The sequence below is a fragment of the Falco cherrug genome, chromosome 9, assembly GCF_023634085.1.
Source record: "Falco cherrug isolate bFalChe1 chromosome 9, bFalChe1.pri, whole genome shotgun sequence".
Classification (NCBI taxonomy): domain Eukaryota; kingdom Metazoa; phylum Chordata; class Aves; order Falconiformes; family Falconidae; genus Falco; species Falco cherrug.
The window spans coordinates 57045253-57061342 of NC_073705.1; the positions used below are offsets into that span (position 1 = coordinate 57045253).

At 52.8% G+C, this 16090-nt stretch overlaps 1 protein-coding gene across 2 annotated transcripts in view; it reads left to right on the forward strand.

Annotated features, from left to right (window-relative positions):
• The first annotated feature begins 1407 nt into the window (after positions 1–1407).
• The window catches only part of PWWP2B (PWWP domain containing 2B), a 93950-nt gene continuing 79267 nt past the window's right edge, over positions 1408–16090 (forward strand). Inside the window, exons 1-2 of one of the 2 annotated variants that reach the window (XR_008733867.1) lie at positions 1408–1709; positions 9237–10890. Coding sequence is in view for 1 of the 2 variants with exons in the window: in XM_055720649.1 (XP_055576624.1) it covers positions 1549–1709; positions 9237–10872 (1797 nt within the window). In the remaining variant the exon portion in view is untranslated. The remainder of the gene's footprint in view (positions 1710–9236; positions 10891–16090) is intronic. The other variant, XM_055720649.1, reaches the window with a different exon arrangement.

Consider the following 16090-nt stretch of genomic DNA (forward strand, 5'->3'; position numbering starts at 1 on the left):
GAGAAAATGCTACTAGCAGTTGTTACAGAACTACATTAAGTTATTAGCAAATGCAAAGCTAAAAAAAGGCTTTTCTCTACTTTTTCTCCCTAAAGTCACATTTAAGAAGCACTTGACTTCTGTTTTTCATGGTTTTGGCCTTCAGGTCTGTGAGGAAATCATCTGTTAACGGCTGATCTGGTGGATCCCAGGGGATCTGTTTCTTGTATTTGCAGGTTTGTGGACGTTCCTAAAGCATCTTTCTCGCTTTCTGTGTGAGGCGTCACTGGACATGCATCCCGGTACATCAGACAGAGATTTGTCTTGCGGGTGTCGGGGTCAGCAGCCCATTAACGAGAGGCGGAGACCGAACGGAGTAATTTCAATTAATTTTGTACAGATACAAATGTGATGACTGGTTTCTGGCCTGGTTTTATTGGTACTTGCTCACGGAAAGCTGGGAATGGCGAAGCCTACTCCCAGCAGGAGGGCTGAAATGAACCCGCACTATTTGTGGTGTTCTTAGGAATGCCGGACCCGCGGGAGGGGCAGCGAAGCGGTGGGACCCCCGGACGGGCACACCGGCTGCTCTGCCCCTTCGCCGGGGCCGCTGCGGGACCAGCACAGCCCGACGGCGCGGCCCGACGGTGCAGCGGGCCCGGGCCCCGCTCTGCTCCGGGGCCCCGGCCGGTTTGGGCGGCTCCGGGCAGGCACGGCACCGGCCGGGCGGCACCGGCCGGCCCACACCGAGACCTGCCGCGGCGCGTCCCTGCGGGGCCGCGGGGCACCACCCGCCCGGTCCTGCGGGGTGCGGAGCCTCCCCCAGCCGCCGCGGGGCACCGGCCCTCTGCGATCGCGGACGGCCCGGGGGGGGGCGCGGAGAGCCATTTAACGTTCCCCAGCCGGGCGCGACCCTGCCCTCCGGCGTGCCCGCCGCGGCCGTGGCCGTGACAGCGGGCAGGCCAGCCCGCGCTGCCCGGCGCGACCCCATGCCGACACATGGGTACGTCACCGTGACGCCACATTCCCCGAGCGGGCTGCCAGGCGCTGGGGGAAGGGCTCCCCGCCCGGTGCCCGCCGGCCGTGGCTGCCCCGCACCGAGCCCAGCCCGGCTTTAGCGGGCGCAGCCCCCTGCCCGCGGCCCCCCCGCCACGCCGCTGCCCCCCGCCCGCGGCTGCAGAGGGAGGTCGACGCTGCGCGGCCGGCGGGTGGGGAGCGGAGCGGGAAGGGGCGGAGCGGCGCGGCGCGGCCGCCAGGGGGCGGGCGGGGCCGGCCCGGTGCGCCCGCCCCGCCCCTCCCGGCCCGCCCCTCCCGGCCCGCCCCTCCCGGCCCGCCCCTCCCGGCCCGCCCCTCCCGGCCCGCCCCTCCCGGCCCACGTGCGCGCAGGGCCCGGCCGGCGGGGCAGGGGGCGCTGGGCCGCCCGCAGCCGCGGGGGCGGCGCCCTGACGTCACGCACCTACGGCACAGGCGGCCGCGGGGCGCCCGCACTGTGAGGTCATCGCGCGGCGCGGCCCGGCCCGGCCCCTACGGCCGCCGCCGCCGCCGGCGGAGGAGGAGCGCGGCGGCAGCATGGCAGAGGCGGCGGCGGCGGAGGAGGCGGGGGTGCCGTCGCCACGGGTGGGCGCGTGGCTGCCGGTGCTCGTGGAGCAAATGGTGAACGACACGCTAGTGGTGACGCTGAGCTGCGGGGAGCGCCGCTTCACCGGCGTCCTGCTCGACTGCACCAAGAAGTACGGCTGGCGGGGCGGGGGGGGCCGGGAACCGCGGGGCGGGGGAGCAGCGCTGCCCGGCGGGGGTCGGCGGCCCCGCGCTGCCCCGGCCGCCGGCGGCGCTCGCTCTTGGTTCGCCGGGGCGGCCCGGCCAGGCGGGAACAAAGCGGCCCGGGGCCGCCGGCGGGCGGGAGCGGGGCCCGGGGTGGCGGGGCCGGTACCGTCCCGCAGCCGCCGGCCCCGCAGCCCCGCGTGGGAGGGAGAGCTGGGCGTCCGGGGGGCGGCGGGCCCGGCCGTGGGGGCGGTTGGGCTTCGCTGTGTGCCCCCCGCGGCGCTCCGCGGGGCCGGGCCGCTGCCCTCGCACACGGCCCGGGGCAGGGGCTGAGCGCGTCCCGGCCCGGTACCGGGGCTGCCCGCTCCCCAGCCGCCGACCTTCGCGGCGCTCGGCCGCCCTTGGCGGGGCTGCAGCCCGGCCGGTTTTGCCATTTTCTTCCCCTTTCTTCCCTCCCCCGGCCGCGGCCGGCGCCCTGTGACCGCCCTCCCGGCCGTGCCCGGCCGCGTTGCCCTTGGCTGGGCCGCGGCAGCGGTACCGGGGGTCCCGGCGACCCTCCCGGGGGGCTGGCGGGACCGGGGCACCGGCGGAGCCCCACGGCCTCCGCTCCGGGTGGGCCGGGCCCCCTCGCCCCGGGGTTGGGGGGCGCTCGCCGGTGAGCGCCGTTTCACACCAACGGCAACTTTGACACCATTTTCGAACGCCGAGGCTGGGCAGGGCCTTTCCCTGGGCTGGCCCCGGCCCCGGCTGGGGGGGGCTCGGTTCTGCCGCCTCGGTGAATGAACTACCAGGTTAGTGCTGGGCAGCAGTACAGCCAGCTGCATCCCTGTGGTTCTTCTTGGAAGATGTATGAAGCAAGAATTCTGAACTTAATTTTCATCGTTTATTTAGTTTCACGTGGCTATCCTAGAAAATTGGAGCCAGATTTTCAAAAGTATTCAGGCATCCAACTGCGTTAACAGTCTATAAACCCTGCCCGCTGCAGCCAAAGCAGGGAGCAGTGGGTACCTCCAGCCAGTGTGCAGCCAGCTGCTTCTATCTTATCACATTCCACTTGTCTCCCTCCTTAGTGACAATGTGCACGTTTTTACACCTCCACCCCAACCTTTCTCTGTGATTGTTTTTTTTCTTTCTTTCCCGTCTGCCCAAGAAAGGGCCAGATGGGTGTTTTCTCCCAGGCTTGGAGCTGCTGGTGGTAACACTGGTCTCTGCTGGGGTAGGAGCGCAGCAGGCGGCCCATGTTGTCTCCGAGGCTTAGTGCTCATTCCACTGCTGTTCTGTCTCCCAGGAGACCTGCGGCTCGGCTGGGGGCTGCCTGGACCTGCAGTGGGGATGCCGGAGCAGTGTCCTCCTTTCTGACCTGGACTGGGACAAGGAGGGCAAAAAGAAGGGGTTCTGTTGCTGTGTGTTAACTCATGAGTAAGATAGCTGCCCACATCTCCTCCCACCTGCCCCTGTAATTACAATCTCTGGTGATCAGACTCATCTGTGGCAAAAGGTGAGTTCTTGGATGGGCCCACCTGCCCCCCAGGTTACACAGAGATGGGATTGCTGCTCCCTCTTGTCACCTTAAAATAAGCTAAAACATTTGAGCAGGCCAATTTCATAACCTATTGGTACGGTAGCGCTGCTTCAGGTAGAGAAATAGGGGGAAAAAGCAGTCTGGCTTCTGGGTGCCACCTGGCACTGCATTTCCATCACCTCTTTAGGGCTGCAATGGAGCTGGAGCACATCCCGTAGAGAGGAGCACGAGGCAGAGATCTTGGCTCTCAGCAGTCTCTTGCGGCATGGGGAGGAGAGCCTTGCCCCATGGGGCTGGTGGCCAGGCAGTGGGCCAGGAGGCCTCAGCCCTTTGACTGTCGCGCAGGACCTGAATGCAGAGCAGCCCCTGAGGCTGCATCCCACCCGCGGCAGTCCTGAGCACTGACTGGCCTGCGGTGGCCATAGTAGGTCTGTGACGTGGTGGTCAACACGTGGCTGGAGAGCCATGGCCTCTGCTTGTGGCTGTCAACAGGAGTGGAGTGTTGTATGTGAAGCCAGCACCTGGCTTCCGATGGACCTGGGTGACTTTGGGTGAGCCTGGGGGGTGGGCTGCAAGCACCTTCTCCTTTGCAGCAACCTAAAATTCGGGATGCAGGAGGAAGAAGAGATCATGCTCATCACCTTAACAGCGGAATACAGGGATCAGCCTGCTAGTGGTTGGAAGGTAAATGTCGAGATGTGTCCCACAGGCAGTAGGAATTTGTCAGCTTGATGCTGAACCTCAAAGGCCCCAAGACTAGTCCAGAACAGTGGCAGAGATGTTCTCCCTCCTTCTCCCCGTTGCCCTGCTGATGGAGTGGTGTCTCAACACCTTGCACCAGGGTTACAGTGTGCTTTGCTGGTGCCGCCTGGGCAGCAGTTGGTGTGGGGCAGTGCCACCCCACCAGGGAGTAGGGCTGTGTGGACAGTGGGACAGGGCTGGCGGGAGAGGAGTGACCAGTGTGGGTTGTTTTAAGGGTACCAAAAGAGGGGAGACCCCCAAAGGAGATGGAAAGCCTATATGGTGGCTCTTTGGCTTTCTTTTGTGTTTTAAACTGTTTTTAGCATTATGCAGAAGAGGAATCTGTTTGATTATATTTTTTATTTTATTTCCTAAAATGTAGCGAGTGACGTGGGGAGTTGAGCAGGTGGCAGGCCTGCGACCCTGAGCACCCAGGCAGCCAGGAGATCCCTTTCTGCCCAGGTCCCGGCTGCCAGACTCCCGTTATTTTAGCCACAGAGGCAGGCGCATGTTAGAACCCGAAATCGCCTGCCCAGGTTTACGGGGGCTCAGCCTGCAGGCAGCTTGCGTGGGAAGCAGGAGTGGCTGCAGGCAGGAGCCTGCCTGCCTGCAGCCTGCCTTCTCCCCTGTGCACCGGTGTGCCTGCCTGCCCCCCTGTGCCTTTAGGAACAGTGGGATGTAGTTAAAAATGCATGCCTGACTTCTCAGACAGCTGTGGAATTATTTGAAGAAAAAATGGTTGTTGCCTTCTGACAGGCATCCCTTTTTGACCACAGCCTAGGCAGTGCATGCAGCAAGCACTGGTGCTTGTTATCGAGTGACTGGCAATTAGGTGCTTCTAATAAATTTACTCTTCTAGACAGTAAGCTACATAGCATCCAGGCTCGTGAGGAGATTTAAATGCATTTTGACTGCAGTTACAGTGTTTTTGATAACAAGGCTTGGCAATTTTATTGCAACTGAACTTCTAATGATTGTTATTTTTTTTAATTATGCATGAGTATAAATCAGAAGATTGTGTCTCCTGTTTGAAGCAGAGGTTGCATTGAGGTAGCTTAGCCCATTTGGCTGTGGGTGCCCCAGAAAGGAGGATTACAAACAGGGTGAAATCATAGTATTTCCTGCTGCTTGTAGTACCTGTGCATGCAGTCATGCCCCTAACTCGCAAACTCAGGCACCTTCATCTTAGTTGTGTGGGTCTATATATGCAGAATCAATAGTGACAGACAGATAGAAACAATACATTAATAACATCCAGATTTGTCCAGAAAAGTCTGGGGGATATGGAGAAATACCAATTTCACTAGCTTTCCCTATGTGGTAAAAGTGAGCTTCTCCCAGAAAGTGAAGTGTGTCAGATGAAACATTTATTGTTCTGCAGTGGGTGGAAAGACACCAGAGCTAAATCCTCTTACAAGGAGCTGTGCGTGCATGGAAGGCGGATTCAGGCTGGGTGAGGGGGACAGCAGGGGCAGGCAGCTGGCTAACACTCTCCAAGAGTAGGACTTAATTGAGAGTAGGACTTAATCGCTTTTAGTCAGCCTTCCGATGGCTGAGGGATCCTGATGGAGCTCAGTGTTTCAGTGCATCCCCATCAGGAGTGCATAGTGTGGAGGGATAGAGAAACTGAAAGCAGCCTTGGGTGATGGCGGTTCACTTGCGGTGAATGGGCTCTGCTGGCACCTGGTGATACGGTGACAAGATAAGAGATGTCTGTGCATGGCCTCTCTGCAGCTGTTCTCCTTCCCCCTGTGCCTGAGAAGGTAGTAGGTCTGGGGTGCACATAGTCTCATGGGGAGGCAGGTAAGATGGCAGAACTCTTTCTTGCCTCTGCCCATGACTGGTGTGGTAGGCAGTCTGGAAAAGGGATGATTCCTCAGCAAAACTGCTTACTTAGTCTTCAGAGACGCTTCCAGTATGAAGGAAAAGAACTAGAGGCCCCTTGGCAGCAAGCACATCCATCATCCATGCACCCTGGTTGCGGTGGTGTGCCAGGACACCCATGGGAGGTAGCTGGGGGGTACCTTATAGCAGGTTTCTGATGTCCTGGCTGGAGCCAGAGGAGCTGCAGGGGCTGGAATTTACCATGGCTACCCTTGCTGTCTGCCTGTAACAGCACCCAGCCCAGGGAGCATGGCTACTGCAGGAGGTGCTGGGTGCCCTGCCGAAGCTCCCTGAGGCAGGGACGCTTGTGAGTGCCGGCAGGGAGAGGAGGGAGCTTGTGAATTCCTGCTGCACTGCCTCTGTGCCCTGGGATCCCCAGCCCAGAACCAGGCAGGAAGGATTTGGCCACATGGCCAGCACACCTGGCTGCATATCTTGCAATTCTGAGCACCCTGTGCTGTGGCTGTGCAAAGCACAGCTCTCCCCAGTGCCACAGTATGCCACGGGGGGATGCGGGATGGCGGTGATGGGCCACCACAGCAGGATGCAGGATGCGGTGGTGGGCCGCCAGTGCCAGCACAGGAGCAGTCCTGCCGCACCACCACGCTGCAGTGGGATCTGTGGAGCTCATCTGTCCCTGCCCAGCTGTGGCCCTCCCTGACAGAGCCATTACCTGGCTGTGTGGAAGCCGCTGCCATTGAAAATTAATCTTAAGCTGTTTTGCTGTCAACATGGCAGTTTGTGTAATCCTTGAACAAGGCCAGTGGTGTATTTTCTCTCAGATAGCTGGTGCTACTGCATCTTTGGCCTGAAGAGCTGCTGAACTGGTGCCCAGGTGCAGGGTAACAATTGCGTCTGGGTGAGGAGTCGCTGCAGGATGGCAGCGGTGCGCAGGCACCCCAGTGCAGGCATGCTTGCTTCTTGCCGGGCTGCGCTCCTAGGAGGGCACTGATCCATGTGCTGCCCAGTACCAGGGTCTGCGGAAGCACGTTCCTGTGCCAAGGTGGGCCGTTTCAAACCTATCAGGGTTACCACGTGCTAATATGTTAACTTTACAAGTGTAGATCATCCCATGAGGTTAACTTTTGAGTGCTTGGCTTCTGCTGAGTGAGAAGCTTTGTGCCATGCTGGATCCTCAGGAAGGACATGGATCTGATGGACCTGCCTGCTGGGAGCCAGGCTGTGGAGGGCAAGCAGGAGCTGGGCTCGTGCCATGTGAGGAACAGAAGACTTGTATTTTTTTCTGGTGTGACCAAATTATACAATCTCACTGCATAAAGTAACCAAAATTTATAGCCAGAGCTTTGGAAATGATACCACTTTCAATTGTTTTATGAACGATGCTGACATCTTTGGCTGTACAAACTGTACTTGCTTTCTCAGTTGTCATTTGAAAGACACCTACATCCTTAGTTGTCTCAGTCTTTTGAAAAAACACCCAAACCTTAGAACAAAAACATTTTGTTCCAAATTTGTGGTTTCAACAGTTTAATCCTCTTGACTCGCCAGCATTCAAACTTAGAGCTTCCCAGTTAAACTGTCCTCTGAACAGCAAGGAAGGTCCTGCAGTCTTTGGATAATGGGAAAAGACTTTGGGAAATAAAAAGAGCCACCGCGTTACATTTCCAGGAGGGGCAGTGACGTGGGACCAGAGTCAGACTAATTCCTGCTTGCTTAGTTTATGCAAGCGTTATTTTTAAACTTGGTGGGAGTCTTCATGGAAATCAGGTGAGAGAGAGAGAGACAGTCTGTAGTTGTCTGAGGGAGGAATGAGGCCAGTGGGTGAGAGCCATATTAAATGGGATGATCCATGTTCCCCATTTTCCTGTGAGCTGCTTAAAAAAACCCCAACAAAACGACAACAACAAAAAAAACCCAACCCTGCGTTCTTTTGGCCTCTGATCTTGGGATGGTTTGTGACCTTGGGTAGCACTGCTTTCTGCTGGTGCTCCTGGGAAGGAGACGCCCCCCACCTGTGCCTGCTGAGGGGAAGATGATGTTTTCAGGGTCCTTCCCATGGCAAAGCGGTGCAGCCTGAGGCCAGAGCTGGGGAAGGCGTGGGGAGCCTGGCTGCCTGGAGGAGGCTTCTCTCCTGGCGAGCCCACAGCGGTGACTTTGTGCTTCCCTTGCTATGGGGATGTGTGCCCAAGTGGGTACCTTCAGCTTCTCTTTGGTGTGCTTCTGTGTAATGGCTGCCAAAGTCCTTCTCTCTAACTCCACCAAGAAACTCTTCCCTTGCTCAAGGAAGGGCCCCTCCTAGGGGCTGGAAAGAAAACGATGGCTAGGGAGGAGGGAACTGGGAATGTAGCATCCTAAACTAAAACTAGTGTTTGGTCTGTAGCTGTTCTCCATCTCTTTGTGGCTTCTTCATGACTCACCTATGCAGCATTCAGTTATTATTAAAGAAACTGAAACACTTCACTGATGGTGTACCCTCTACAGAAGTATCTCTGGAAGGCCAAGACAGGGACCATTGCCCATTCTGAGTCAGTGTTTCAGGGCAAATATTTGTCCAAGTGCTGTGTTAGCATAATATTTCTAATGTCAGGCCAAGGGCATAAATCCTGGTGCAGAAACTCAGAGACGTGAATTGCAGTTGTGAGTTTCTGTTCCAGAGGATTTGCTTTTGCCAATATCTGTGCAAGATACTGTGTCCAGACTTTGGTAGCTTGTAATGAGACTTGGCATTGAACAAGACTGTATCATTCTTCATCTTGCTGTTCTGAAGTAGTAGTGTATTCATTATTTTTACAAATAAAGTGATGTATGGAGAGACTGGGGGTAGGGGAGCGGAGCTGTGTGTACCAATGAACCTGTGGCTTGAAAGTGCAAGTTACCCATCCAAGTCAAGATGTTCTGATTTTGAATGAGAAGCTGAAAAATCAGCCATGCAAGTATAGTGTGAAGAAAGGAAGTTTAATAGCTCCCAGAAGGCTTGCATAATCTGTATCACAGCCCTCCTCGTGGCTCTTCCAGCCTGCTGATAAAATAAACTGCTTTGCATGATAAAACTTAAAACTTCTTAGAGCAAAACTTTTTGCAAAGAGGTCATGGAAGGTGGAGATTTTGATCTCTATGCCTTTTCTGGCAGAAGAGTTCCTAAATTTTGAGGTGCTGTTATTTCTGTCAGTGGCAGAATTGGCTGCCTTCCCTTAAAAAATCCAGGAAAAATGTTGCATTCTTAGTATGTTGAAGTTGTGGAAGGGCTTTCTTGTTGGTTTTGTGTTTTTTCTTCATTTTTTTTTAAGAAACTAGCATGTTTCTTCTGTACAGTCTTACCAGAGAAGCACATTGCAAACATCCTGACTTTTTGTCTCTTTCCTTCCCTGTCCTTTTTGCCCCATTTCAGGTCTGGATTATTTTGTCTGCCATCCTCCTTTCCCAAGCCCGAGGACCCTCCTGCTGATGCCTGCGCTAACGGAGTTGCTGATGGCAGAGATGCTGTGCAGGGTGAGAGGGAGCCGCAGCCCTCTGGTGAAAAGCCTCCCAAAGGAAATGGTGATGAACAAGTGCCCCCCCTCCTGCCTCCCCCGCCACCTGGCAGCCTTCCTCCTTACCCCCCCTACTTTGAGGGAGCTCCCTTTCCCCGTCCGCTGTGGCTGCGGCACACGTACAACCAGTGGGTTCCTCAGCCACCGCCACGGACTATAAAGAGGACGAGGAGACGCTTGTCGCGGAATAGAGACCCAGGAAGGCTTATCATGAGCACTATCAGGCTGCGGCCGAGGCAGGTGCTCTGTGAGAAGTGTAAAAACACCTTGAACCCTGAGGACATGAGCGCAACTAGGCAGAACGCTAAAACCAGGAGGAAGCTGAGCATTCAGGACAAAGAGCAGAAAAAACACAGTGATTCCAACTACATGGAGAAAAGGAACAAAAGAGAAAAGAGAGAGGATGACAAGTTTTCTGGGGAACTAGTGCATCGAACGCCAGTTATAAAAATATCCTACAGTACTCCACAAGGGAAAGGTGAAGTTGTAAAAATCCCTTCCCGGGTTCATGGCTCAGTCAAACCGTTTTGTCCAGAACGAATATTGCAGAATGGAAGGGAGGACCAAGAGGAGACCAGGGACACTGAACGGTGTCGAGAAACCAAATGTTTAATGGACAAGTCAGCAGGCAGCCAGCTTGCTTCCATTCCAAAATTGAAGCTCACGCGCCCGGTGCATTCCAGTGCGGATGTCCCACCCCCAAAGATACGGCTGAAGCCCCATCGCATAAATGACGGTCAGAGTGTTTCAATTTATAAAGCAGAACTTATTGACGAAATAAATGTCCTTCAGAACAGAAGGGAGTCCAATCCTGGCACATTTTACAACGATGAATCCACAGACAGAAGTTTAGCTGAAATATCTTCAGGTAGTTCAGGTGAAGATGACGACTTTAAAAGATTTCCCCAGGGTAAAGATGGACATGATAACTTGGCTTTCCTTATGAAATATCGTAAAAGAAAAGCAGATTCTTCTAGTTTATCAGTGTGTAGTAATGACAGTCTAGACGAGTCCAAGTCTTCTAGTTCAGAAGTAACATCACCAGAAATGTGTGACTTTTTGCCTGGTGATGATGCATCTGTCTCTTCATCTTCAAAAGATGAGCGTAAAATTGTGCCACCACTAACAGTTAGACTGCATACCCAAAGTGTGTCTAAATGTGTCACAGAAGATGGAAGAACTGTTTCTGTGGGGGATATTGTTTGGGGTAAAATTCATGGTTTTCCATGGTGGCCAGCACGTGTTCTTGACATAAACCTTAGCCAGAAGGAAAATGGGGAACCTTCATGGCGAGAAGCTAAAGTATCGTGGTTTGGTTCTCCGACGACTTCATTCTTATCGGTTTCAAAACTCTCTCCTTTCTCTGAATTTTTCAAACTGAGATTTAATCGCAAGAAGAAAGGGATGTATCGGAAAGCTATCACAGAAGCTGCGAAGGCAGTAGAGCATCTGACTCCAGAAATAAGAGATCTCTTAACACAGTTTGAGACATAACTTTGCCTCCAGTATCAGGTGAGTGCTTGTTGGACTACTGCTTCCCATAAATAAACTTGTTGTGTTTTTTAGTCTACATTCCACTGTTAGTTTGGATTTGTTTTTCCTTAAAAATGGAGGTTGACAATTGTTAAATGCCTGGTTGTTGGTGATAATTTCAGTTTTAGTTCCAAACCTTTGGGGGGGACCGTGGGACCTGGAGCCCAGAGGGGAGTACAGAGCAGTTGGCATGAAGAAGCAAGCGTCGTTGGTTCAAAGAGCTAATAAAATTGTAGCCGTGTATTAGTGCTGTTTACAGCTAGCATGTGGTGAGTATTCAGGATACTTCATTTGCATCAGAACTAATCTGGAGCCCTGGCTGAAAGGCTGATAGCTAGTAGAGTTTAAGTTTCTTTGAAATATCTTTTGGTTTAAAGAACTGAAACCTTTCTTGGAATTGAGATTATATTTATCGCATCTTGGTACTGATGCCCAGCAGTTACCTTTAACAGTTAAGGGCCCTTGGATACCCTTTGCTCCCCTGCAGTTTCTCTGACCCCTCTGGTAAGGATCTCTTGTGAAGGCCTCTTCCCTGTGGCTCTTCAAAATGATTGTACCAAAAACGGTCTTTAGCTGAGGAACAGAGTTTCAGTTATTTTGCACAGCACTTGAGGTTTCACTTGTGTCCAAAACATCGGTGCATTGCTGAGGAGTGGCCTGGATCATCAAATTAAATTCTTTTGGCCTTTACATGCAACTTCTTTGTTTGAGGACTTAGGTGGGAGCATAAATGTGGGAGATGATTCTTTATAATGCCTCCACATTTTGCTTTTACTGTTGCAAGCATGGAAGGGGATGGGACTCCCTTTCTTAACAAACAATCAAAACTTTGCCCAGGGTGAAAGTTTGATACCTAAAAATACGGGTTGTGGTGTAACTGGGAATAGAAATACCGTCTGTAACTTCAGTTTATGCTGCCTACTACACTGCCCTGAGTGAAGCCCATGGGAAAAATCCAGCGACTTGAATAAGATCTAGAGTAGTTTTGCTACCTTTCAGTTGTCTCTATCAAGACAAGACTTCATCTGTGATACTGTTAAAGAAGGGGTGGGATTAACTTTTTGTCTGAAAACCTTAACTAATCATTAGGAAGAGTCTTGTCAAAGGTCTTGCTTTATGCAGTGTGGTTCATTATGTTATCCCCTAAATCTTTCTGCTCTTTATCATGCTAGGACTGCATGTACGCGAGCCAGTATGGCTCCTGCTGTAGACTGTTCTTTTCCATCTAAGCTTTTGTAATGCAGTGAGATTATGATGGTCAGTGCTCATGTAATCCTGAGGAGGGAGAAAAGATTATTTTTTTTTTCATACCCTCTGTTGTGAGACTTCACCACTTGCTTAAGTGTGATGAAGGACTTGCTTTGCTTGAATTATTACTCCATCTCAGCAAGCCTGGCTGGTGTAAATAATCAGAACGTGGCATATCCACTCTGTGTGCTCAAGGTGTCTGGACAACGGGATGCTCAAGCAACTGAGAATGTCTTAACTGCAGCAGCAGCATTTAAGCTTCATCCTTGATTGTGTTCTTTCAAATGCAGCTTAACTCTGGCTAAAGATTTTGTTGTATCAAGAGTGTTTGGGTTGGACCGAAATTCTTATTAGCTAGATCTGGAGTATAAATAAACTGGGTGCCCAGAATACGCTGGCCTTGCCAGTGGAAGAATCATGGTCAAAATCCATTGCTCCTGTACGATCAGTGCTCTATTGAAAGGAGCAGCAAGGCTTCATCCTTCTGAAGTCTACACTGTGTGTGTGCATGCAGTTGGGGATGGCTTTAGCAGAACGGGTGTAGTCACTGTTACGGACAGCTGTCAGTGCTGTTGTGAGCTCTGGGTCGGCTGGTGTGCCATGGCAGGTGGCTTTTCAGGAGGAGAAGGGGCAGGGTGAAGCAGTATCCAATCCTTCGGATCAGTCAGATTGGCCATACCAATGTGGAGCAGAAAAGCATGTAGCCAAGAGGAGCTCAAAAGTCCAGACCTGGAAGTCAAAATGGGAGGATGTTTTCCCAGTCCCATGTTAGCCTAAGGAGAACGCTGCCTGTACTTACCGGTAGGACCATGGCAGATGTGGTGCTAATGGTCAGACCTGGCCATGAGATGTGGGTGAAAGGCTGTGGGGCAGGGCCTCAGGAAGGAGAAGCAGCACCTGCTCTGGAGGAGAACTGGGTTAGCAGACACGGTGGGTATCTGTGCTATAGGTACAGAGCAGGAGGGGCGGAGGCAAGTCTGTAAAGTTGCGGAAAGAACAACATCCTGAAAATGATAGGAAGAATGGAATGGCCTGGATTAGACCAGACCTTTCCTTCCCTCTGTACTCTTCAGCCAGACCTCTGCATGTATATCACAGAATCTCAGCATGGTGGGGGCTGGAGGGGCCCTCTGGAGCCCACCCCGTCCCACCCCCTGCTAGAGCAGGGTCCCCCAGAGCAGGCTGCACAGAGCCACGTCCAGGCGGGTTGGGGTGTCTGCAGAGCAGGAGAACCCCACAGCCTCTCCGGGCAGCTGTGCCCGTGCTCACCCTCACAGCGCAGAAGCTCTTATATGTATAGGAATGTCTATAGGTATATCTAACACATATCCCATTTCATTGGCCTCCTTCAGCTGGCTTTCCACAGGTAATTTTCTGCTTTGCATGTGTCTGAGGTGAGCTGCCAATGCAGTCTGCCTGTCTGGAGATGACATGATAGTTGGAAAAACAGCTGCGGTTGCTCAAAACTAGAAAAGCGGAACAAAACAACTTCTTGTGTGCCATATGTCACATTTACATAGGTCCCCGGTTAGACCAGCATGTGTAGTGTTTGGGTGCATCACTTACAAAACAACTCACTATTTCGAAGACTTGTCTGTACCCAGTTTTCTCCATTAAGGAGGATTGAATTTTGTTGTTTTCCTTGAACTTCCCTAAGGTAAAACTGAAATGTTTCTTTGAGTTGCTCATCAACTGTTCTTTCCTGAAGGGTGTAACTTATATTTTCACTAATTTTTGCAGTTCCTGAGTCCTAGGACCATGGTGACATTTGAGCTACGGTTAAAATACCAAAAAGCTTTGCAGCCTTTTTCAAGGCAGTACAGCCTTGTATCTATTAAAGGTACTTTCTAGGAGCAGGTGCCTGACTGGCAATATTGCACGTTGCCGATGTAAAATCTGTTGTGCTGTGACCAGCAGCAGCTCCGCGAGGGCTTGTTGTGGGTAGCGCAGAGCAAGAGTCCCGGAGGTGCCTTCAGCAGCAGCGCTTTGCTGGCGCCGTTTTTGCTAATCCTGGGCGCGGCAGAAGTTTGTGACTGTTGATGCTTTCTGTTGTGAAACTTTAGTCTTCTGCCGTGTGATGCTGTTCTGCCAGTGTGGAGGGTAATTACTGGGAAAAAAATGTATAAACAATTCAGGTGATTTGTGGATGCATATAAAACTGGAACCGGTTGGATTACTTTTTTTGAAAAAAAAACCACCTTGGTTTGGGTTGGAAAAGCTGTTATGGTCACTTCATGGTTTTATTATTTTGTCCTTATACTTTTTTGCAAAGGAAATACTCTATTGAAACCCTGTCTTTAAGTGACTAGTAAAACAAGTTTCTGGAAAAACGACAGGCAGACTTAACAACTCTTAAAACTCAAATTTGTAAGACAATCTTGTTTTAGAGTAGTGCCAGGAGGAAAAATGCCCACTCAGCATCTTCTCATGCCATTTTGTAGCTTCTACCCGTGTGCCACGTCCAGAGAGCCGTTGCACGCTGTAGCTGGGTGCTTGCCATGTTACTCCTTTCTGGTTTGAAAGCACCAGATACTGGCTCACCTCCGCTCCTCGTGGTTTTGGGACCCCAGGCCTCCGTTGTTAGCAGAAGGTGGCTGTGCCCAGGCCCAGGGCTGTGTTAGTGTCGGGATAATGGGCTGCTTGACTGGCCTGGGGAGGCGGATGGGGTGGGAGCCAGGGCACGGCCCGATCCTGCGCTGGGGCTGCCGTGGGCAAGAGGAGTGCTGAACTCTGGGGGCGCTGGTGCCGCAGAGGTGGCCGGGGGAGCTGAGGGCACAGTTCAGCATGCTGCCACGCATACCAGGAGAAGGCCAGAAGAAGATGAGACTGATGTTCAGCGAGTCGCCATGTCACCGGGGACGGACATCTCTGAGCTGCTGGCCTGGCATGGCACTGGGAGCCCGGTGGGATATGGTGGCTGCCCATGCCCTGAGCTCCTGATGCCCCGTGGCAGCTGTCCTTCCAGTCCATCCTGATAGAGGTGGCTTTGGTTCCCCCTCGTTCCTGCAGCATCCTTCCTCCCTCGCCTGTGTAACTGCCTGTGTGACTCTGCTATGCGCCTGCTTGGATGCTCGTGATGCTTTTGGCTGCAGGACTCTTGTCTCCAGAGTTGTTTCAGATGGTCAGAAAGTCTTCTGAGAGCTGGAATGTTGCCTGTGGCGTACTGAGTGCTTGTGTCTCCATGTGTGGGACCTTCTCCGAGAGCTGGTCCTGCAGGTTTCGACACTCCCACCTTGACTTTTTTTCCTTGGGAATAAAATTATCCCTTGTGCTTTTGCATTTTGGTTTTTGTTCACTTTCAGGAGCATGACATTTGAGCTTACACCTATGTCAGCTTCAAGTTCCTTGAGTCAAGCATCTTCCATGGTGATGAGCACCCCAGCTTACTTCTGGTTTTATAACCAAGAGGTTTGCTGGCACAGCTAGGGTCTTGCGTTCGGCCACCGGGTAGATGTGGTGGATGGGTGCGTGATGCAGCGTACTGAGCATGCTTCTGGGCTGGAGGGGACCCCCTGCACAGGGCAGGGACAGACCCTTCGAGGCTGGTGTGACACGTGTGGTGTTGGGAACAAGCAGCCCATGGGGTGCAGGAGGGAAGCAGACCTGTGTTTCCTAAGGCTGCCCTGTCCCTGCTCCAGGGAACACATCATGTGGTGGGATCGGGGGCTGTTCAAGGGATGTGTGTTGCTCCGACCCTCCTGCATGGTAAGGGTGTTGGTCTGTGCAGGAACAGGGCCCTTGGCAAGCTGAGCAAATCCAAGTCTTTTTTCTTTTTTTTTTTTTTTTTTTTTTTTCTGTCCTGTCATCCTCCCGAATGGTTCCTCTTAATCTCCTTTCCCTGCCCACAGTTTTTTCATGCAGTAAAGCTTTTTACAAAACCTGCTTGTAGGTTTTCATATAAATCTGCATGAAACAAGTTTAACGTATGTAT